The sequence below is a fragment of the Mya arenaria genome, chromosome 14, assembly GCF_026914265.1.
Source record: "Mya arenaria isolate MELC-2E11 chromosome 14, ASM2691426v1".
Lineage (NCBI taxonomy): Eukaryota > Metazoa > Mollusca > Bivalvia > Myida > Myidae > Mya > Mya arenaria.
The window spans coordinates 40,452,983-40,477,234 of NC_069135.1; the positions used below are offsets into that span (position 1 = coordinate 40,452,983).

At 34.1% G+C, this 24,252-nt stretch overlaps 1 protein-coding gene across 2 annotated transcripts in view; it reads left to right on the top strand.

Annotated features, from left to right (window-relative positions):
- Positions 1-24,252, top strand: part of LOC128216671 (protein Wnt-5a-like) — a 55,435-nt gene that overhangs the window by 26,330 nt on the left and 4,853 nt on the right. For both annotated transcript variants that reach the window (XM_052923296.1, XM_052923295.1), the window contains one exon: positions 7,462-7,754. In XM_052923296.1, coding sequence (XP_052779256.1) covers positions 7,462-7,754 — 293 coding nt within the window. The remainder of the gene's footprint in view (positions 1-7,461; positions 7,755-24,252) is intronic.

The following is a 24,252-nucleotide window of genomic DNA, read 5'->3' on the forward strand; positions in this document are numbered from 1 at the left end:
AATGTTTGGTTTACCGGCTTTTAACGGTCAGCGAATCAGTTAAGTTCCAAACGGGGGTTGGGTAAATCCCTGTTTAACTCCGCTCTTCCTAGTTCATCATACTAAGTAATTCTGTAATATCAATCTGTATTTATCATCAAATTTAAAACATAATTGCAAATTGCTATTAAGCATTTGTTTTCATTCGATATGTATTTGCACAAAATATGTTTACAACACCTTACAAATAAACATGCATTTGTATACAAACGCAAACACGTTGACAAAAAAGCGATCTTCATCATCTTCAAAATTCGAAACAGAGCTGCATTCCTTCATTCCTAACCAAAACGCCCATACGGAAGAGGGGGGCAAAGTTTAATAAAATTCTTAATGATTCTCAGAAACCTGTTTGCACGGTCGATAAAAACGTAAACAAAACATTTCCCTATAACAAATGTATCTTCTGCTTCAAGCCATAACAGCTGCCCTAGCTTATCTAAATAGACGATGCCGCTTGAAACGATAAAAAACATTTTACAACGGCCCGTAACTGTCGAATACAGTCTTAAAATTCAGTTTTATATAGTCGTCAAGTTTTTATCGGTCTGCATTTTTGTCTGCTATTTGAATGGAATGATGGGACGCACATGGTCGATCTACGGATGTGAACCTACAGTTTGCTATGATTTTTCAAGCAGATCTAATAAAGATTTTAGAACGCAATTTACTCTTTGCCTTCTAAATACAAACTCTTCATTCATTAAGTTCCTAAAGACATGTATTCATTCATGCACTATTCAGTATTTAATACAAAGGTAAACTGATAGCTATGTTGCTCTTTTTTAAACATACTGTCAAAACTAGCTGTGTCAAGGTCGTTGGGACCACAGGAAATACTTCGACATAACACACTTTCGATATAACCGAAATAAAAATAAATATATAACTAAACCGAATACATTCGAAATAAGTTCGGAATGACCAGAATATCGAGATAACCGAGTTCGACATAGCGACTTTCGACTGTATTATTTCGAACAAAACTGCAGGGACGAGTCCAGTAGCCTAAAATTTTACAAAGATACTGTAGAAATCAACACGTATCCATGCTGAAAAAAACACAAAGGAAGAGACCCAGTGCTATAAGACAACAAAGTTGAATTACTTGTTTGGACTGAAATTTCGTTCTATTTACACATATTAAAAATCTGGTCCCATAGTAAGATCAAAGATAATATTTGCGCATGGTAATGGTCAGGCCCCTTTCCTCCATCCTACCATTGTATTTCTTCATTTTTATCTTGCTCTCAACGTTCCGATGAAGCAACAGTCGTATAGGGCGTGTATGCACGAATGCACCTTAGCCTGACCAAACCGGTGATTTTCCTGACGCTTATCTTGATAATGCGATCGCTTTATATATTTTCACGTTGTGGCACCAGTCGTAAAGGGCGTGTATGCACTAATGTACCTTTCCCCGACCCCACCTATGCCTTTTCTCAGCCATATCTCGATTCCTTGAGACATGGTTACGTTTTAACAACAGTCGTAAAGGGCGTGTATGCACTAATGCACCTTTCCCCGACCCTACCTATGCCATTCCTCAGCCATATTTCAATACCGCGGTCCCTTCATCTATTGACCCGTTCCAGCGAGAAAAAACTCTGTTTAATTGACTCATTGTTCGCCCTTTAATCATAAAATAACAATTTCTTATCTTCAAATATTAATACCTCGATCCCTTCATCTTTTCCCGGTCTGCTGAACAAAGGGTGCACATACACATTAAAACCATACCCGAGCCCTCACAACATCCCCCATCCCTGGCAGCGTAATTGCAGACAAAGGCATCTTAAGTTCAGACCTCTTGTCACACTTACTGATGAACCTTTTTTAATTTACATCTCCACGGGTTCGCCGCCACACTGGTCCAACACATTATTAAGAATAACTTTGTTACAGCATTATTGGTTTGATTCTACGAAATAACCTCTCTAACATCGGTCTTATTGGTCTAGACGATGTAGCAATTTTAAATTTTGCTTACATTTTGATAATTTTGTGGTAGATCTTCCTCACCCAAGTGAACAATGAACCACATGAAAGAGAGATACATTTTGTCAAGTAGTTAACAAATATTTATGAGGTCTATGATGTTGCATTTTTCGTCTATACCCTTCCTACATCAGATACATTGTCTTCAGATGCTGTCGAAACTAGTAGTCTAAAACAAACAATGATTTTATCTTTGTTTTGCAACATTCTTTATTGCCGATCCAAACATATGGCGGTTACAGTTTGGTAATTAAAATGCACCTTAGTGCACATCTTAATGTTTTTAAGTATTTGGTAAAAGAGGTTAAAACTGCATTGTCATGGTTCCCAAAGCACTTATTCTGTTTTGGCACATTCATAAATGATTGAGAGACGAGAAGATAGGCAAAAAAGCTTTATCGAAATCAAATATGTTCTTTTCTTCCACTTCTTACGACAAGAACTACCTGTTTCACGAAATATTTGAGACAAAAACCGCTCAATATTGAATGTTGGAGTGCTCATAATGTGTTATTCAATTTAAGATAAACTGCTGATAGCACTTTCCCATGTTATGAAAATGATGATCGGGGATGGATGTCTTGAGGTGCCAACAAACTGATAAGTCTCGAGTGTTGCCCTCGAGCTTACACATGAACATTGCACACTCAACGATAAGCGATGAGACACTCAGGAATTCTAGATGGGCATCTTTTTTTACAAATTTAGAATTTGCTTGCCCCCTAGGTGTTTATTGAAGACCTTTGAAATTTCCAACCAAACTGATGCACTGTTGATGCATATGGTTCAGATTGTGCTGTTTAGCCTGCTTCGCCGTCGTATGCACATTTTACACCCTTTTTTCGGATGGTACAAGCTCAGTTTGTGCTGTTTAGCCTGCTTCGTCTTCGTATTCATACTTTTGCTCCATTTGTGCTATTTCTTCTGCGTCTGCGTCGTCGTATTTATTTATTTCCACAGTTTTGTTCGGGCAGTATAAGCTCCATTGGTGCTGTTTTGTCTGCGTCTGCGTCGTCGTAGTTATTTATTTCAACAGTTTCGTTCGGGCAGTATTAGCTCCATTTGTGTTGTTTCGTCTCCGTCTGCGTCGTCGTATTTATTTTTTCCACAGTTTTGTTCGGGAAATATAAGCTTAATTTGTGTTGTTTGTCGGCGTCGTCGTCGTGCTCATTATGCTTACACTTGATTTCGGATGGTACTTAAGATATCAAAATAGAAGCATGCACTTTTGCATGCAAGTTTGTTTGAGTACTCCTCACATGTTTAATAGTTTTACACCCCAATGAACTCCTTTGCAATCGGAACATCTCGGCCAATTTCCATCCTAAACAAACTCGGATGTATGCGGCTACATTAGTAGAAGTAGTTCGTGAAATGATAATGATAATATAAATAAATTGTAGTGTTTTATCGTGCAATTGGTACGAATAAGTTCAAATTGATTCCCAGTGAAGTGTATTATTGCACATATAATTAAGATTCATAAGTGCAAAGTCCTTTGGTTTAACTGCTAAATTGAAATTACTACGCGATCTACTTGCAGCGTATTTAAATGAAAAAAATCCGACATTTTTATCTGTCCATATACAAACGAGGTTGTTTTCCGTTGGTAAATGACTGAGGAGTTCCGGTTGCATGTTTTGTTGACCGTTTCATTGCCCACCACATTTTATAATATTGTTACATACTCATGTGTGGCCTGTGTTACAGTCGAAACTCGTTATGTCGAACTCTGTTTTCTCGATATTCTGCTTATGTTATTTTTTTCGAATTGTTGAATTCGGTTATAACGAATATTCGCTATCTCGAAGTATTGTCCTTTTTCTTCAAAATTATGGAGATGGTAAAATACGAAAGCCTGCCTTACGGAAAGTTCAGATCATTTGATGGAATAATGGAGAAACAAAGCCACCACCACTGCCTAAACCTTTGGTCTCCATGGCAAAGGCATGACCACAATCGTGTTCCTGTTAATTTATTTCAACCATTAATACAAGGAAATAGGTGCAAAAATTAATTCTATGATGGAAAACATATTGTACGGATTTTGTTCTTATGAACACTAACTCCACTGCTTTTCAAAATTTCGGGGAAAAGTTCTATTTTGAAAACCATGAAAGAAAGTCAGTAAGCTTTGTTGGAATATAAATGTTCTTTAAAACTGTTTGGAATAATACTAAGGATTAATATGCAGCATTAAGGGGATTTGCTGTAGGAAATTGATACAAAAGCAGACATTCAAAGATGTAAAATGCAGGTGGTTGTTATAAACAGTTCATTTTTTACCACTGGTGGTCTATCATGCATTATTTGAAACATATTTTGAAGAAAACGTGAATGAAAGCATAAATTACACTTAAATTTACATCGAAACATATGGATCAAGTTTTGCAAACAATAAAACGTCATTAATTATGAGAAAAAAAAACGCAACACAGCCTTAGCAATAAATCATGAACGATCACTGCATCTTTAATTTGTATCTTAATGCACTATTATTAAATGCTACGGTGATTTAACAACTCTTACGGAACATAAATTACAAAAAACAAAATATTCACTGTCAAGAGCGTAATATCTCATAAATCATAACCACGCGGAGATGTCGAACGCCAAAATTGAAAGGTGACACGGTTATTACATTAGCAAGTGCTGGAGATCGAATAAACCTGTCCATTTCAGTGTCATATCTCTCACCAATTGACCAGTCTTCATGTTTGGCATGCCTTCGTTGTCATAATAATAATGACTTCAATATGCGTGCATTCCACATATACATCGATTTTTTAAATGTACTTGAGTTCATTTTTGTTTTCTGTTTTTAATACTGCATGGTTCTTCAATGGGACTTACCCAAGGGGGGTCGGGGGTTGGGGCGCCTTTTGGGGGACATTTGTTTACATGCACTTTCTCCCCCTAAACCTCAATATATAAACACATGTATAAGACATTATTGTGGGTATGTGAAGATTCTGGATTCCGCCCACAATTATTGTGAGGTAATCATAAATAAAATGGTGTATTTGAGCGTATTTTATTAAAGAAATTCTCATAATAAAGGTAAGTTGTCAATTTTAAGGCGGTTCGGGAGGGGTGGAGTTCATAATCAGTATCTTTTAAAACGAAAACGGTTTCTAAACTTCATTTGTGTTAGTTTTTTTCAAAAAGCTTCTCTTTTAAATTGTCATCTAATAAAATATTTGACTAAATTTAAATTTAGATAGTATATTCAACAAGAACGTGATGTATTTGATTAAGTTTTGCCAATGGTAGCAGGGGCATGCGAGCTTTATCTTACTCTAACTATCAGTACAGCATTTTTGTGCATCATTTGAATAAGTCTCGCTTACTTTAAATGGTATTTGCCAGTCATCATAATCGATTTTTAAAAAGCCTTTGACCGTATGAAAGTATAAAACAATTCATTCAGATTACTCTTCGAGTGACACACTGGTTGACACTTATTATCAACCCTAACTAAAGTATTCAGTGTTATGACCACGAATAAATTACCTTTCATTTTTGGCGATCGAATTATTCAATCACTTTCGGTTTTCAGTGACATTGAGTATAGTTCTCTATCGCTTGTAGGCACTTCACTTACATGGTTGTTGTCATCGACTTATATAATACAATTTTGATGTAATTAGAAGGGGTATTCGCCAACAATAATGGTTGTTTGTTGTATTATTTTCTGTCTACTTTTCAACGTTTTCTTATTCTACAATTACAACCCTTTAATGACATTTGTTCACACACATTTGTTACGTATACCTTAAATATACGATTCCGAATAGTTCTTTAACCAAAAGATGGATGACAACGTAAATGATATACGGCGTCTAAGACTTGAATTACCGCCGACATTAATGCTGGAACTGCTTATTATAACCACTGGCGAAAAACTATATCTTAGGAGTTCATAATAGATGGCATCTGACTGAACATTTCACGCTAAACCTTGACATGACACTTTAGTCAGACACACAGTTGCAGAATAGCGAATTCACGACGGTTCAACCTTTTTTGACAAAATGTTTTACACAAATATGATGAAATCATTGTCAATTTAAAGTTGAAGTTTTTTTACAATCATCTCCAATGTCATATTATATGTTAATGCCAATAGTTTATACGTTTTAATCGGTATTTGTTTTTGTGATGCGGCGGGAAATATATAAAGCTATTACATAAAATAAAACATATACTTGTTTTGACCATGGCTGCATCAGAGGATTGAACAAGGGTACATTTCTACTGGTTGACCATAACATCAACAATGTACACTTATGTCACATTTTAAGACCTGTTGAACCTAGATTTTTGAGGAAAAATATGTAAATATTAAACCGATTGAAAAATTAGTCATATCACTGCGGATTTCAGTTGAATGAAACACCAAACTGCCATAATGTTATCTGTTATGAATTTTCGTTCTGAGAAGTATTATGATTTTTAATAAAATACAAATACAAATGATATTATGTTAAGACGTATCATATCTTCAGACGAAACACACCATACATCACTCAGTTCAATGAAATTTTAACAAGTTAATGAACATCCGTCAGCATCAATCATTGTGTCACATTGTTTTGTTATCAGATTTTCCGTTCGTGAAATTTCATTACATTTTACCTTCTAAACAGTTTTCAATAGAGTAGACGAGGTAGATTTTCTCGAACTATCTTAAAATCATCAATACACCTGTTGAAAACTCATTTCTTTTTCGAATGTGTCAAAATTAAGACACTTCAGAGTGTTCAGGTATTTTGATAGATCTGATTTTTACTGCAAACAAATGTGATTTTTTATTCACCCCTATGGCGATACTGATTATTAAGAAAGTCTTATGTATATTTTATCTCTTAGAAACACAGAGGAGGTCATTTTAACCTGGCATGGTTCAGACAAAACAATAAAACGTAAATGAAACACTATCAACTGTAATAATTCAAAACTGTAGGGAAAATGTATTGTTAATGTCTTAGCAGTTCCAAAAGGTTCTCCGCCAAATTGCAATAATACAGAGAAAACTACAGGGACACGCCAAGTAGCTAAGAATTAACGAAGGCACAATGCCAGGGTCTGGCAGTCACTAATCATGAGACTTACACCGTACTAGTCAAGGTTGAACTTATTCGTTCTTGTCTTTGCAATCATTTGTGCTTTAAAAGAATACATGTTATGTTCAAAAGTGTGTGTTAGCGGTCCTTTTCTTTTAACACTTTTTGACTTATCATCTACTCACATTTTTATAAGATATAACAATGCAATTGTTTTCTCTTTTCTTTGACGTTTAAGAACACATTAAAGCGTATCTAGTAAACAAATACAACATTGCATTATGAGTTTATCCTACAGAACGATTTCTTTATATCAGTTTGTATCCGTATGTACATGTCAAATTTTGATTAATTTCAGCGAGTCGAGAGGCGGCCTTTACTCATGCAATATCTGCGGCTGGAGTCGTGCATTCTTTGGGACGAGCATGTCGTGAGGGCGAACTGGCCATTTGCGGTTGCAGCAAAGCAATGCGCCCAAAAGACTTAAACAGAGACTTTATATGGGGTGGATGCGGAGACAATATCGAACATGGCTACCAGTATGCTAAGACATTCGTTGATATGAGAGAACAAGAAAAAAATCATCCCAGATTTTCGAACGAACTTGCACGAATGCTTATGAATCTGCATAACAACGAAGGCGGCCGACGGGTACGTAGTGCTGTACTTGTTTCCTCTGTGTTGATTCTTTAAATCCCCAAACTTCACATACTACAAACTCTTTGATAGGTGTCAATGTTAAATGTTTCCCCAAAACATTATCAATCAAAGTTGCTTTTCTATTCCTTTCCTTTCCACTAACAAGGTTACAAACACATCCATTAAGATTATAAGTATCTTCAAAGGCCGAGAGGGTAAGATAGGTTCATTCCAACCCGAGCGTGGGGTGTTTTGCGGAAACGAGGTTTACCGAGTTTCCGCAAAACACCCTGCGCGAGGGTCGGGATGAACCTATCTTACATGAGCGGCTATGGTAGATGCTTTTTTTTTTCATCCATGCATTTTATTTAAATGCTTTGATTATGTAAACATTTTGATGCTGAACTTTAATTGCTTTGCAATAAATTTCAATATAAAACTGAATTCAAGGACGTTGGAAAATACTATACACCATATGGTATAAATTATAAAAACACACATCGTATAAACCGAATTCAGCATTTTTGATATGTACCATTTTGCATCAAAGTGTAAGATGAATTGCATTTGGATTTAAATTGATTGATAATATGGTGTACAGCAGGATCCAACCTCGATGACAATTTAATCCATCAAATACTCCTAACATAACATGAGTATGTTGAAAATTTCAAGGGTTTGAAATTCAACCACTAGATGGGGTTTTGAAGGACTTTGATAAACCAAATATTTATCCGTAGATTTTATAAATGTTCTCAGGTTCACGGGTTAAGGTTGAAAAGCGTCGTTGGAGGTGCCAATGGCAATTGTATTTAAAACTATGCAGGCTGAAAAATAATACTTACATGTGTAAAAATATGCTTCCAATATTTATCATTATATTTGAGTTGAGAAGGAAATATAAATCGAAAAAAAAACACTCCCTGTTACCCAATTTATATATCGTAGAATGGTAACAAAATAATACTAAGAACCAGACATATTTCGAAAATGAAAATGGTTTGAGAATATAATTTAATGTGTTCTCAAACATCATGGTTTCAGTAATCATTGTCTTGGATACATTAAACAGACAGTATACAAAAGAACCCCATCAACGATACTATACGAAATAATAAAAATATAACTATGAAAACTGCTGTGAACCAAAAAACCTTCGAAACATGCAAATAGTTAATATAATTTAAATTAATAAATGTGCGTACGTCATGGTTGCGAGTTATATTAGTTCGAAATATGAGCCGATCTCTGCTAACTCATATTGCACCTTAGTTTAGAATACGTGTTACCTTTTATAGATGTGTTCAAATGATCTGAGATTTTTGTAAAAATGCATTTGATAAAAAAAGAAAAGAAATTAAAATGATAATTTCTTATCACGAATAGATATAGAGAAAACTCATGCACTAAATCTCACCGTATAGTCTTACACAGTAGCCTCTCTATGTCAACTTCTTGGAAAATCATTAGATCAGTCATGCGTAACGGGTTGCAAGAAAATTTGGTACAGTTGCGGTGTTCGGGGTATACCTATCTTTCACAGACAAGAGAAACGGTATTTCAAAGCTAATTTCCAGCTGTCATCATATTTACGTGATTAGAATAACACGCCTATGAGACTTCCACTTTTTCGGTTGCGATATTTGTAAAATTCATAAACGCTGATTTTTGGCTGCATGGCGCACTTGCAAATTAATGATATAAGCGATTTACAGCTTTCCAGTTATTTTCAGTTTCCAAAACAACATCATGAATTGCATTCATGCGTTGAGAAGATTTAATGAGATTAGGCATTATTTCATATATTTTGGAATCAAATCATGCGTTTAGCACCGGCCTGATGGTAATGCAAGTTTTAATTAAACGGGTGCATAGCATATGGATACTAGTATTTTTTCTTTAGCATTAAAGTCACGCACTATATGTTGATGCAAATATATATATAAAAATAATTTAATGCAATATCATGTAAAACGTATTTGTCTTTAATGATACCCCATGTGATATAGGTTCAGATACAAATACTAGCCTTTAAAAATGTTTTTAACTGATCGCTACGTGGCCACAAATTCCTCTGTAAACAAAGCGCAATGTTTTGATCATTACATTAAACTGAGTTAAACATGATTGTGCATTAAGATAAACATTACAAAATTCGGTGTCAATCTATATCGCGCGCCTTTAATGCAGTTTGATTTTTTACGCATTATTCGACTTAATTCATAGAATCAATGTTAAAATTGCTGATATGGCTAAATATTGAGATATATATCTGAAGAAAAAAGAACAGCGACCTAATTTCTTTACAAAATTTGCAGTGGAAATTATTTCAGATGAGCAAATATCTGGAAAATGAGCATCATCAGTATCGATGACTTTGGACAACAGTACAAAAAGGCCCAAATACCTCTAATAGTTTAATACTACAGGAAACACTTGACAATTGTAGGTGAATCTAAAAGCACCCAATTCCACCTTTCCTTCATTTAACACACTCAGAAAGGGTTTTCACAAATTTACACGGAACCATGCGTAGACCGAAAACCGTATTGCAAAAGCCATCATCTAAATCCGAGGAAACTCATTAAGCCATATATTCTCTCTGTCATTTACAAATAATCAAACAACAAAACCCTGAAATTAAATCTCAATTACCTCTGGCAGATGAGGGGTTTGCTTTAGTAATAGCTGGTCATAAATACCCTTTTAACAATATAACAGAGGAGATAAAAGTTGTATTAAGATTTAATAATAAGGGCGGGGACGACAGAGCAGTGAATGGAATACCTTCGCTTTGTCAGTGTGCTCCATTACTTCCGCTACTTTTACACTTTCCATATCTGTTCTGACATAGGTGATCTCCGGTGACTTAATAAATCAGAAGAAACCGGTAACACGATACCTCTTACAACTGGCGATCTTGTTTCATGTAATCGGGTGCCTTTTAGAGCAAAACAACTAACTGAAATGTTATACAGACTGCATTAAACCCGTAAATAAATCATAACTTATTTGTCAAGCTCGTAAAAGAAGAAGTACAAATGCATAACACAAATGCGAGTTTGTTATTTCGTGATAACCTGCAATTTGTTTCAATCTTTGTTCACCTGTTCTTGAAAAGGGTAGACAGCAACTCCTAAAAAACAACATTTGTGAGTAATTACGCATTTATTACATAGCTAATTACGCAATATTTAGTAAGTTTTCCGTTGCAAGCAAATGTTGAAGTGCGGAATGTAGGCAAGGTATCAACTACTGCAAATCAAAATTATTATGCAAGAACCGTAAAAGAGAAAGTGATGGCGTCATTTGGTACAAATTAATCATGCAGAATTGAGACTCAAAGGAACACCGCTATGCAAAATTCCCATTTATCATTATTTGATTGAGTAAAACGTTATGAAACATGTGTTCCCTTAGTACAATGCTCTTTGCCTTCACTTGCAAATTCTTTATATCAAATGGTTACAATATTTTTTAAAACCCGAAAGACAAAGAAGTTCCAAAGAACTAATGAAGTGGAGAGAAAGGAAGGCATTGTTAAAGAAGAAAATGCTTCAGTTGAACTTAAGGCAGCAGATGATAAGATTATAAAATTCTTTTAGACAAAGGTGTTTAAAAGGTGTTTATTACACTGAAAGAAAGTACTATTTTGAGTGTGGAAATGCGAATAAAACAGACATTGTGGCGTCTAGGCAAACAGCAAAGGCATGGATGATCCCAGGATTTGTGTTTTAATCCCTTAATCCAAGTAATAGTACTTAAGAAAAGATCAAGGGTGATGCAACGGGATTAGGCGTAATTAAGAGCCCCTTGAAATTATAACACTACGCAAGTTCGTTGTGGTCAGATTAATTTGGTATTAGGAATTTAAATAACTCAAAAATTACTTCTATCACGTCTGAAATGTATTTGTTGATTTAAGAGACGTATCTATTACTGAGCATTTGGAATTCAAACAATTCAAATTAACATCTATGACTTCAGCAAGGTCTGCAATGTTAGTGTTGATACGATCGAAGATAAAAAGGGGCCCATATGTAAAAGGAATATTGTCATCAACGATCTTATATACTGTACCTACCGTCGCATTTACTAATGCCAAATGGTTTATCTTGCTCGTGGTCATGTGCTGAAAAAACATTTAGAGAGTATCAGTCAAATATTTACATGGGTGCCTCATGCTAGCTGAAATATTTACTATGAAGACACATCTGTAGATAAGATCAACAAGCTATTTTGGAAAGCTATATCAAAGCCGTCGTTCTCCTTCCTTAACATGTTACGTTGTCTTGCGTCTCAAATGAGACATTTATGACATCATCAACGTCAGCGTTCTCTTGTTAATCCTTATTGTTTTAGTTTCTTTATTTTACCTTCAGTTTGCATACAAAATGTTCATACACCTTTGCCTGTAATTCTGTGAAGAGGCGAACTTTAAAACTTTATGTACTGGTAAAAAGTAGTTAAAATGTCAGACGTATTGGAGGAAAAGGTTTAGGAAAACAGTTAATGTTCTAATAAAATTATTTTCTAGGATAAATTTCAGTATTTCTCAGATATGCTGAAATGATATACAAGAAAATTATATCTTGACAGACTATATAGCCAAACCAGATCAATTGAAGTTCTTACTTGTGCTCAAACATTCGCAAAATAAAAATGCAAAATCGCAAATGATGTTATTTGCAGTAACAACAGGGACATCACGGATTAACGATTTTGTAGTAGATCAATCACTGTATTAATTTCTACAATACCAGCATGAAGTATTGGCAACGTAACGCATCAAGGTATTCGATGTATAATTATAATAATCCTATGCTTGTTATTCGATCAAGCCATTGGCACTATACTTATTTGGGGTGACTGGTGACACCATATATAAACCGGTTATATGAAAGGTATTGCTTGATGATTGATATTATGTAAAAAAACTACTTGCAATAACAAACTATAAAATGAGGATTTAAAGTTAAACACTGAATATCTGGAAGTGGCGAAATTAAACAGAACAATGGACACGATCGGATCAACACATAAAGCGACTTTGGGTGACTGGGCCTTAAAAGAAGTTCCCTATAATAACATTTTAGGCTAAAAAGGTGGTACATTATTTCAACTGGATTTGAACGTGAATTGGCAGTTTTGCCAGTTTTAAGGCCACAAAAGCTTGGTTGGAACATTTGCTTCGAAATATGTTTTTTAATTTTTTTTCTCTACACATCAACCCCCTTTTAAAATACCATTATACTATTAGGCCACATCCAACATTCACGATAGTCCATTGAATACCTTAAGTTCTGGTGATTTAAATTCATTTTTTCTTCCGATCTCGTAATTGAAAACCTGCTTGATTATTATGAATTGTTCGATCAGGACAAACTTCATGCCAAGTAACTAATCAGACTTCAGAATGTCGCTGCACACGACATTTTCCGCTCGCTCGAAGAGCTTTTGGGTGAAAGTGCGACAGATAAACTGGCAACCATAGTGGTATAATGTGACTGTAAGTCTTTGGCCTGGTAGTCTTATAATTAATCAGGTCATTTGGCATGAGGTATTGCGGCTTTGAAAAGAGTGAGGGAAGAAATAAAACATTTCAACTATTTAAGGGCTTGTAAAAGGCATTTGTCAGGTACGACAAATCATGTGCGTTGTCAATACCAAAAAAACTCATTTTCGTTATGTAAGTTAAACAGTAGAAGAAGTATAGGAGTAGTAGTGGTAGAGGTAGTGGTTGGTGGTGGTGGTAGTAGTAATACTAGTATAAGATGTAGTAGTAGCAGTATCAGTAGCAGTAGCAACAGCTGCAGCAGCAGCAGTAGTAGCAGCAGAAGCAGCGGTAACAGCAGTAGTAGCAGTAGTATCAGAAGTCATAGCAGTAGTATCAGCAGTTTAGTTTTAGTAGTAGAAGTAGTAGTGGTAGTGGTAGTGATAGTGGTTGTAGTGATGGTGGTGTTTGTAGTAGAAGTTGCAGTATCAGCAGCAGCAGCAGCAGCAGCAGCAGCAGCAGCAGCAGCAGCAGCAGCAGCAGTAGTAGTAGTAGTAGTAGTAGTAGTAGTAGTAGTAGTAGTAGTAGTAGTAGTAGTAGTAGTTGTTGTAGTAGTAGTAGTTGCAGTAGTGACAATAGAAGCAACAGTATAGTAGTAGTAGTAGTAGTAGTAGTAGTAGTAGTAGTTGTAGTTGTAGCAGTAGTAGTAGTAGTAGTAGTAGTAGTAGTAGTAGTAGTAGTAGTAGTAGTAGTAGTAGTAGTAGTAGTAGTTGTAGATGTAGTAGAAGTAGTAGTAGTGGTAGTGGTAGTGACTGTAGTCGTTGTTGTAGAACAATTATAAGTATCAATCTAAGCAATCTGATAGCGGTGTTAGCGGTTGTACATTGAAGGGTGCACTGATTGTAATCTTATACACTTTAAATGCATATCAAGATTCTTAAACCAAAAATACATTGGCAATAAATTAAACAGCTATCGGAGAATTCGACAAGTAAATCGAGTGTAACCACCGTTTACTCTTTAATACCCCAAACTAAAGATAAATAATTGTCATTAAGGCGCTCCTGTTCAACAGGTGTTAGTGTCTTCCCATTGTTTTCAGGGTCTACATTAACTAGACCATCTAATTCTTCATATCATGTAACCTGTGTGTAATTGATATTAGCCACTAAGTGATTCCTTGAATACCGGTGACGTTAGTGTAAGTTAATTTCAAGGTATCAAGTAATAGACAATTTGCATTTTTTACATTATTCTTTGCATGAAATGCACTTGCTTAAATGGAATAAGAAATCGAATGCTATGCATGGGGTAAATGTTTGGATAGTCCAAATATGCATATACTCTTTCTGTCTTAAAAATCTTTTCAGCATTTATCTAAATGTGTGTTTACAGAACTGATACAAATCGTTTGAATTGTTATTTGATTGGTTTTCACGTTGTAATGTCGCAATAATTAAGTCCAAATTATCAGAGTAGAAAAGAAAGCAGAATTGTTAAGAGCTAGGTTTTCAGTAAGAGTGATTGATAAAATTCAATTAAGTTCGTATAACATTATTGTCAGTTTGGGTAAGATACGGGTACACACTGTATCAGTGCGCCTAATTGTTTAGGAATCTTCAAATATTTATTTTAGATTTATTTTCAAGTGATACTGGCTTTGATTTGTTGACAATCTGATCTTGAATAAATTCAGAATACGTCTCTGAGGGTCATAGTGAACCCTGTATCAGTTTCGAACGTTAATCAAAATAAACATACAATGAAAAACTTGTATCGAGTGTCGATAAATTGAAAATGTAAATTAGACACACACCATACTTATTCTATTTACGTTTCCATGAAACTGTATCATTTAGCTTATGCTTACTTAATTCAGCTTGATTATGAAGATCGCTGAAAGCCGATTAAAATAACTATTGAGTCCGTTTCTTGGGTCACCAGGACTGGCATTCAATATTGGTCTTAATTGGATCTAAGAACGATGTAGCTAATGAGATTACTAGTTAATATTAACTGACCAACAGAGTAAATGAAGTCAACGATGTATAACCATATGATTAATTTACAAAGTTATATATGGAATACCAACCCAGTATTGGTGACTTTTTTGAGATACCATGCGGTAGTATTACCCCTGGTAGTGATCGAACTCACAATCTCTCTTTGATGTGAGGCGGATACCTTCACCACTAGCCCACTCTCCCGAATATATGCATTTATTTTTTACAAAAATGATCCGATCTGCTTACATTTGAAATTACAGAAAATGATATTATTAGTGAGATACATACGATCACACCTGTTGCTGGTTAAGTTATATTCATTGTCATTTTGTGGAGCATATACAGAATTTATAACCGTTTAATGTTTATAAATTACATAAAATATGAAGATAACATCTCAATGCGATAAATATGATGAACATTAGTAAAAATTGTGAAACAGATAAACATGTTAATACGCATTATGTGTTTATTAACTAGTTTTATCGGAACAATAATATTTAAAATCACTAGAAATCAACCACATGTTTACAGTGGTAAGAAAGAAACTCAAAGAAATCTCAATCCAGTCCAGGTGTATTATTTAGCTAGAGATTGCATTAGGGATGGAGATAGGATAGACCCTGAGAAGTATATTCGGTGTGTTCTTATAAGTTTCAACCTCTGAGCGTTTGTCATTTTTTATTGACTTTTAAAAACGCTTAAGTAATGTTAAGCATCACAAAATACCTGTTTATTTTGAAAGTATTGAGTACAACAAACAAATTAGATTGTGTTTTCGATACTACCATAATCAGAGTTTTAGACATGCCTTGATCATAACCATCATTGTCGATGATGAAAATATACAATTTTAGGTATTGGTCAAGGAGCCCCCGTTATACGTCACTGGTATCATTAAAATGATTATAAAATAGTACATATACACACATCGTACATTTGATTGAATTTGTAATGCCAATCGCAATAGATTATTACAGTAATAGGCAGTGAGCTTGGTCAAAGGGATGACCACCCTTAAATACATTATAATTTACTGGTGGAGAAATGAAGAATAAACATTCAGTTCCATCAATTTCTAATAAAAAAATAATACTTTTAATAAAATGTTTTCGTGGTCATGAATGTCGAAATGAAGTTGTCATAACAGTTTGCGGTCATTCATCAGTTAAGGCTGAAAAGTGTCGACCGCACACGAAAAGGCATAATGCTTGATCATATCAGTGGTACTGAATGAACGGGGAGAGTTTCGAAAACATACTTTCTCATGTTTATAATGAAATAAATATCTGCTGATAAGTTTTATTAAGAGTTATATTAACATTTTAATAACTTCTATTTGATGTGGGACACCAGAAACATTAGAATGGATACATTTATTGAAGAAAGGAGTGAACCTTTTTCAGTTTACATCCATTGGTAACCATTAGTAGCTTTTGTTGTAAAAAAAAAACTGAGGTTAAAAGGCGGGCATTGAAAACCACAGTAGGTGTGCTCGTAAAAAAGGTGCATCATTCACAAACGTGAATGAATGAATATGTATGGGTTGTGGGTTATCAAATGTCTTGCATTTGGCAAATTTTACTAGTTTATGTTAATTTATTAAGATGTTTGTACTGGTGGTTTTGAACTCAATTCGAAAACAATCATAACGTTATGCATGTTATTGTTCGTGAACATTACAAAACCAATAAGTATTACCCTTTATTACACCAAAAGGCATTAAACATCATTTTCAATCAAATAAGTGTGTGCATTTTTGAATGTTGATGCTGTATTCATTATCGATGTTTAACATGGTTGTTCAGAACATTTGTTAACCAATCTCTAGTTCAAAATCCAACAAGCCAAGTCTTTGATTTTCCAAGTACAGAATGGAACAGTTACGTATTCGTTTTTTCAGCATCCTGCTATTATACCGTTATAGTGCACTCTGAATTCTTATCCCGGTTGGATTTAATTAACTTTCATCTTGAAACATCATATAATTTAAGTTAAGGTATGCATAAGCGTTCCAATAACCCTTACCTCGAATATTTAGCTTGAGCAGTCTCTCATTTTGCAGCAGTTTTCAAAAACAGGATTATAAATTATGTACCAATTAATTAAGATTATCTACATCGTTCGGTTTCGATCACAAAAATAGTCCTGTAATTAATTGATTGCGTATGATATAACAAGGGGCTTATGCAAAACACACTTTTGTAGTCATATCTCTTTGAAAACTTCCTATTTTTGAATTTATTCTTAAACGGTAATTTCTCAATTATAAAAAAAGTTAAAGCACTCCTACGTCTGCGGTGTTTTAAATGGAAAATCGCAGGAGTTTGTGTCTGTTGAATTAAGAAACGATTACGCATTTTGCGAGCACAAATGAACGTTGGCGTCTAACGTTGGGTTCATCCGTGCGATGTAAATTACATATCAAAGGCAACACGCAGAAATACATCTTATCGTTAAATTTCGAAATGAGCAGTTTTTGGCATACTTTGAAATATGTTCTACTGAAATAGAACCAGTTATCCTTAAGGTAACCATGACTATCAAACCCTGACGCCATGGGGTCCGCCATGTTCTTTTTTTCAGTCACGTCACATTTATTGCTTACGTCACACTTACTGCTTACGTCACATTTACTGCTTACGTCACATTTACTGCTTACGTAACAATTACTGCTTACGTCACATTCACTGCTTACGTCACAATTACCCCTTACGTCAAATTTACTGCTTACGTCACATTTACTGCTTACGTCAAATTTACTGCTTACATCACATTTACTGTATGATTAAGCATGGCTTAAAGCTAAGTACGCGTGACTTGTCCCCAACTGTTTTCAAGAAGTTTTAAAACAAGAAAAAAGCAATTAGATTACAGAACAGAACAGAACAGAATTTATCACACGTAAACTTTACAGTTTTTTTTGTGTGTTTCATATACATATTAAATATATTACAATTACAATTATACAATGTAGTGTGAAATATTAAATAAATATTAGAATCAACTTTTTTAAGGATAAACTGGAATTGTAGATCACAAATCTATCAAACTAAAAAAGTATACAGAACAGAACATATATTATAACACGTAAATTTTACAGTTTTTGTGTTATGTTTTCCTATAAACATATCAACATTACAACTAAACTAAGCTGATAGCGACTAGTATTATTGACATACAAAGGATGCACTGAAAAAAGTGCTATTGCAATCATCAAAGTTAGTACAAGGTTTTTATTTGACATTCGTATATGTATACATGGTGGAACAATCATTTTCAATATATAATTGAATATATGACGACTATAGACTTCAACATCATTACAAATGAGTATATAAGTTGTACATAATGTCATGATCATAATCTTCTCTAATGACCATATGGTGATCTACCTTTATTTCATAATAACAGGACGTAGCCTCGTTTCAGCATCCCCTTAGAAACAATTGGTGACGTAAATACAGAGCCGTTTTCCAAGTGTTAAATTCTAATTAAATGGTTGAAGAACTTAAGTGCTAATAGAATACACGAAATCGTCGATTCGTTTAGAATATTCTAATTTTAAAACTGAAACATGTTCTGCAAAATGCACACACTTTAATAATTACGATTAAAAATGTTTTCCTTTTTTATATTTCCAATGGTACTTGGTAGAGATATCGTAGGGACATTCAGCCAAAACATACGGGCGGACATTAGATTTTACGACATGAATAATTAAGAAATGGACCAGAGATAATGTCTATCACCAGTATGAAAACATTGGATAGGACTTGGATTTTCCAAAAGATCAAAGCATACTGATATCCATTATGTGTCAGATGTAATTTCACTTTCTTCATAAATATGTACCCTGGTTGACAAACAGTTAACTTATGAAATATCTTATAATTTTGTTTGTCAAAGTTTCAAGTTTTTGTGAAATAGATCTCCGACTTGTATCAGGTTGCGGTACACTTTCGTGTCTCGTATCAATTCATCACCAAATTAAATGTTACATAATAGCTAAACAATTTGTAGTTGTATCGTATGATTAACTACGGTGTCTGAATTCTGCCATTCGTGTTTTGAGTTTTCGCAGCGCAAGGGCGAAAATGCAACGATGTGAAAACTCGCTGGCGTATTTTCGCCCAACAAATTTGGCTATTTTCGCGATGCCGCATTTTCGCCCCGACATGTGGAGTGATTCCGCATTTTCACATTGTTGCATTTTCGCCCTTTCGCTGCAAAGAAATATATATGCGAAAATACGACTTGGCAGATTTCAGCTACCAAACATAGCATTCGACGTATAATATTTCATTCATCATATGCGTACAAAGAATTCTCTATTCACATATCAATGTCTAATTTGCATCTGCCTTATTTATGGTATAAATAATTGGAGCGTTGAGTTAAAAAAAAAGTTCATTTAAAAACATTTTCTTTCCCTTTGTGTAGGGCTGTCGTAAATCATATTTCTAATCAGTGATTTTACTGACTGAATTACTATGTATCGAAATGTTACAACAAATTAAATGGTATGATGTTAAATTGTTATTTGACAGTTAATTAACGTTCCATATTGAGCCATTGAATGTAACTTAGCGACATGTTAATTATGTAATACTCAACACTTAAATTTCCTTCGACGAAAACACATTAATAGTTTACTATTTTAACATTTGGATGTTATTCAGAACAGAATTAATTGCTAATAAACTACAGTTTTTTTTGTGTGTTTCATATACATATTAACTATATTACAATTACAATTATTATTATTATTATTTACATTCCGGCAATTTACCAAGAAAATACGGCCACCTTGACAATAACATACAACCACAGCGTACTTCAAACTTTGGAAAATAACCCGGATATTTCTAGGAAAAAAATAAACATTTCCGGTGAATTATTCTAATTTGACAAAAATAGAATAAAAACTCGAAAAAGCGCTATCTTTACGCTACACTTAAACAAATTACTGGAATCCCAAATATAACTTATTCTTGCAAATTTAGCAACAATTATTTGTGATTATAGTTTGAAGCGCAATGTTTGTGTACAATGCACCAATTACGTTGCGTCTCGTTTCAACATACAACAAAGGCTCGATTTTAAGGATATTTTCAAAACAAACAATTGTCAATGGCAATGATGTATAAAAAGACCATTATTTAAGACGGATATACCATTAACTGTGGACAAGTAAAAACACAGTAATTTTTGGCTACAATGTGCATGTCTTATAATTCATCGTTTAAAAATAATACAACATTTATCTAGGTATAATTTCCTACGTGCAATCATTAATTTGTCAATCCAAATAGGAACTTTTTCTATCCCTATTTGACCGTTTTTGGACCATACTTGCATCATTCCATTGGTGTTATTTGAGGTATGTGGCGGATCCGTGGTCTAGTGGTAACGCACTTGACTATCAATCCAGGAGTCGCAGGTTCGATTCCCCGTCGCACCACTAAACAAATACTAATGGTCTTCCGGGAGGGACGTTAAATGGGGGCCCCGTGTGACAGTGCTATACACTGGTGCACGTTAACGAACTAGGGTAGCTCTAACCAGGGTTCATTTCTGTCTGTGCACTATGCTCCAAAGAACCTAAAATGACTAACACTCTTAACTCGCCGAATGGGCAAGGCCCGAGTGCTAGTATAAATAAGCTTACACACACACATTTGAGTTATCCGACCCGCACATCAGCTAGCATACTGGTGGGAGTCGTGACCTTAATGATATTATTCATGCCAGGTGACCCTATATAACTTTTGTATATGTTAAAGTGACACTCTTATTCAAAATCAATACATACCCATGTACAACACACAAAAATGCTTACTTTTGAGTGATAAACCTTTAACTACCTACTAAATAATGCATTTATGGAAAATATTAATCACTGATAGCAAATTTGTTACCGTGTATTTAATAGCAGAAAGCGCAAAATGATTCATGATTTTTTTTCCTTCATATTTTTTTTCGAAACACAGAACTCTTTCAGATGGTCCCAAAATAACACAAAGTCACCAGGCCTCCAAAATTAATCTATATGTGGGTCGGGTTCCTTTAAAACCAGCAATTCCCAGGAACTTTAGCTTATATTTGAGAACAATATTTAATTTGAAGTTTACCAAACGACAGCCTTAACCAATCTGAAACCATTTTTCTCCATAACATAAATATATAAAAGAGATTTCATTAACGCTTAGCCAGCAATAGGAGTAATCCTATAATAATTATATGTCCTTTTAAATGTATGGGAATAATTCGACACTTCACACGCATTTCTATTAATGTTCGACCATTGAGCATTCTGATATATACGTATGATTTTGTAAATACTTTTTTGTTGAAATCTGATCCTATCTGATTGGAATTTAATCGATTTGCATAGATGACTTAAAACGATATGATATGATAATCATAAAGATATCAACACTCCTGGCGACCTCACACGAATAACTTAAGAGGAGCTTTAAAACGAAAATGTTACCACTTTTAATTTGAACTCCTTAGTGTTTGGCGCGAAATGCCTCTACACTAGCTAGCGCGAGTTGGCGAGTTTTTAAACAGCCCATTTAATGAAACCAATTAATGACTAAATGAAAAATTGGCAGTTGTAATCTGCTTCAAGGATACTTGGTTGCCCAGGCTCTCCTAAAATGAATTAAAGTGAATTCGTTCGGCGATTCCATTGGCGAGCCTTGGGCCTGAACGCTAAGGAGGGTTAAAATGAGATAGTCTGCAAAATTTAACTAAAAGTACAAACCCATTTAGTTTTTATTATTATTTTTGAAAGTATTAGATATAAAGACATCATGTTGACATTTTTCAAATAAAGTTTATATTTTAATTGTAACATATTTATTACATAGACAAATCCTGATAAAATCATTTCAAATATAAAAATCTATGACATAAATGTGTCATACTTCTCCTAATTGGTTTCATTCGAGTTGTTACTGTTATGATACATTTTCTTAACTTTTTAACAAGTAGTTGACGCGGGCGTCATGATTTATGAAAACAGACGACATATTTGAGTATACACAAGTTTATTCAATTCAAAACATTTAATTTCACCTCAGCTGCGAAATAATGTCATCTTATCAGTTGAGGTATTTTCATAGTTTTAAATAAATGACACCAAAAAAAGTGAGATAAGTACTGTTAAGCGACGAAAAAACCCACACCCCAATTGAGATAACTTTTCTTTATAGAAAAGGTAATTGATGTATATTACTCTTAGGTGTAAAAAGCACAACATATAGATAGAAAACCCTAAACTGGGGAGGAAAGTATCATTATAGAGGCAGGAAACCCTACTTTGAGGAAGGAAACTATTATATAGAAATAGGAAACCCTAAATTAGGGGAAGAAGTATTATATAGATACAGGAACCCCTAAATTGAGGAGGAAAGTATTATATAGAGACAGGAACCCCTAAATTGGGAAGAAAGTATAATATAGAGTGATGAACCCCTAAATTGGGGAGGAAAGTATTATATAGAGACAGGAGACCCAAAATTGGGAAAGGAAAGTTTTAAAATGAATTAAGAAACCATTAATTGGGAAAGAAAGCATTATATTGAGACTGAGGGAGGAACGTATGATATAGAACTAAGAAACCTTAAAAGGGTGGTAAAGGCTTAGATAGAGTCATAAGACATTGAATTCGTTGAAGGGAGACTAGAAATACGTTATCACAGACGTGTTGAGAGGCACAACACCATGAATAAGCGGACATATCAGTAGTATTTTATGCACAGACAGAAATTCCTAAATAAGGGGAGGAAATCATATTTGAGTTTTTAAACAGTTAAATACTGTAGACCATGTTTTATCTTTCTTCTTGCATTAAATATTGATATAATGCTGATATAATAAAATTGAGACTATATGTTAAAATACATAAGTAATGCTTTTACAAACACCTGAAGAAGAATAATATACACTGCATACATTTTTAAATGTGAATCACATCTTTTAAGCGGAATTTGATAAAACGTTACTGACGACAGCAAGTTAGTCATGAACTAATAAACTCCCATATGAAAAGAAAAAATATATTAAATAAATGTAGAAAGAAAGCTTTCATTTAAATGGCCATAAACTCTTTTCATAAATGTCCCTTTCTTTTTCTTTATTAGAAATACCTATAAAATGAGAAATAAATGAACTTGTATGTATACAGCCTTAAACGAAACATGCATTGAAGGTATTGTTCACAGCCATAAATATTATGATTTTTTATTTTCTATAATTGCTGTGCTTAGATATAAAAATCGCTGATCAAAGATTACAGATTTAAAATCAATTTTAATGATTATTTCGATTCCTTTGAAGTTGTGCCACCTGTGTGAATTAAAGGGTAATTTGTCAAGAATAAACCATTCATTAAACGTTTAGTGAATGAGAAAAAACCTGTTCTAATGGATTACAAAGGAATGGTTTAGACTTTTGTTTTTACATTCTTGAATAAAGTTGATCATCTTCGCGGTTTTTGGTTTCTATCGTGTAATATATTTACTTTTTAACAAACAAAACTTCAAAGCTGTTTTCTGGGAAAATCATGGGAGATCTTTGACTTGATAACTTCTATAATACAAGGGAAACTAGAGAGACACGCCAATCAATCCTTAACCTATTGTTATTTGTTTTATTGACAAACGGATCAAACGCCAAAATCCAAACTAACATACAAAAACAAAGAAAAGACAAAAAAATCATTCTACACATACTTAAATAAACCGTTTATGAGCAATGTTTGGGTTACCAACTTAGAATGGTCAGCGAAATCAAGGAATATGAAATGTGAGTGATATCAAGGGTCCTAGTGATAACAAGGGTCCGGTTTTAGGACAAAACATAAGACGAAAAAATCGTCCCCGCGTGAAATATTTTTTACTAACAATCTGACCAGGTAGCCAAAAAGTCACTGCTGAATTTGCTAGGCAACTTAAATTTGTTCATAAAACCAGACCCCGTTTTAAATTCTAGCTCTCAA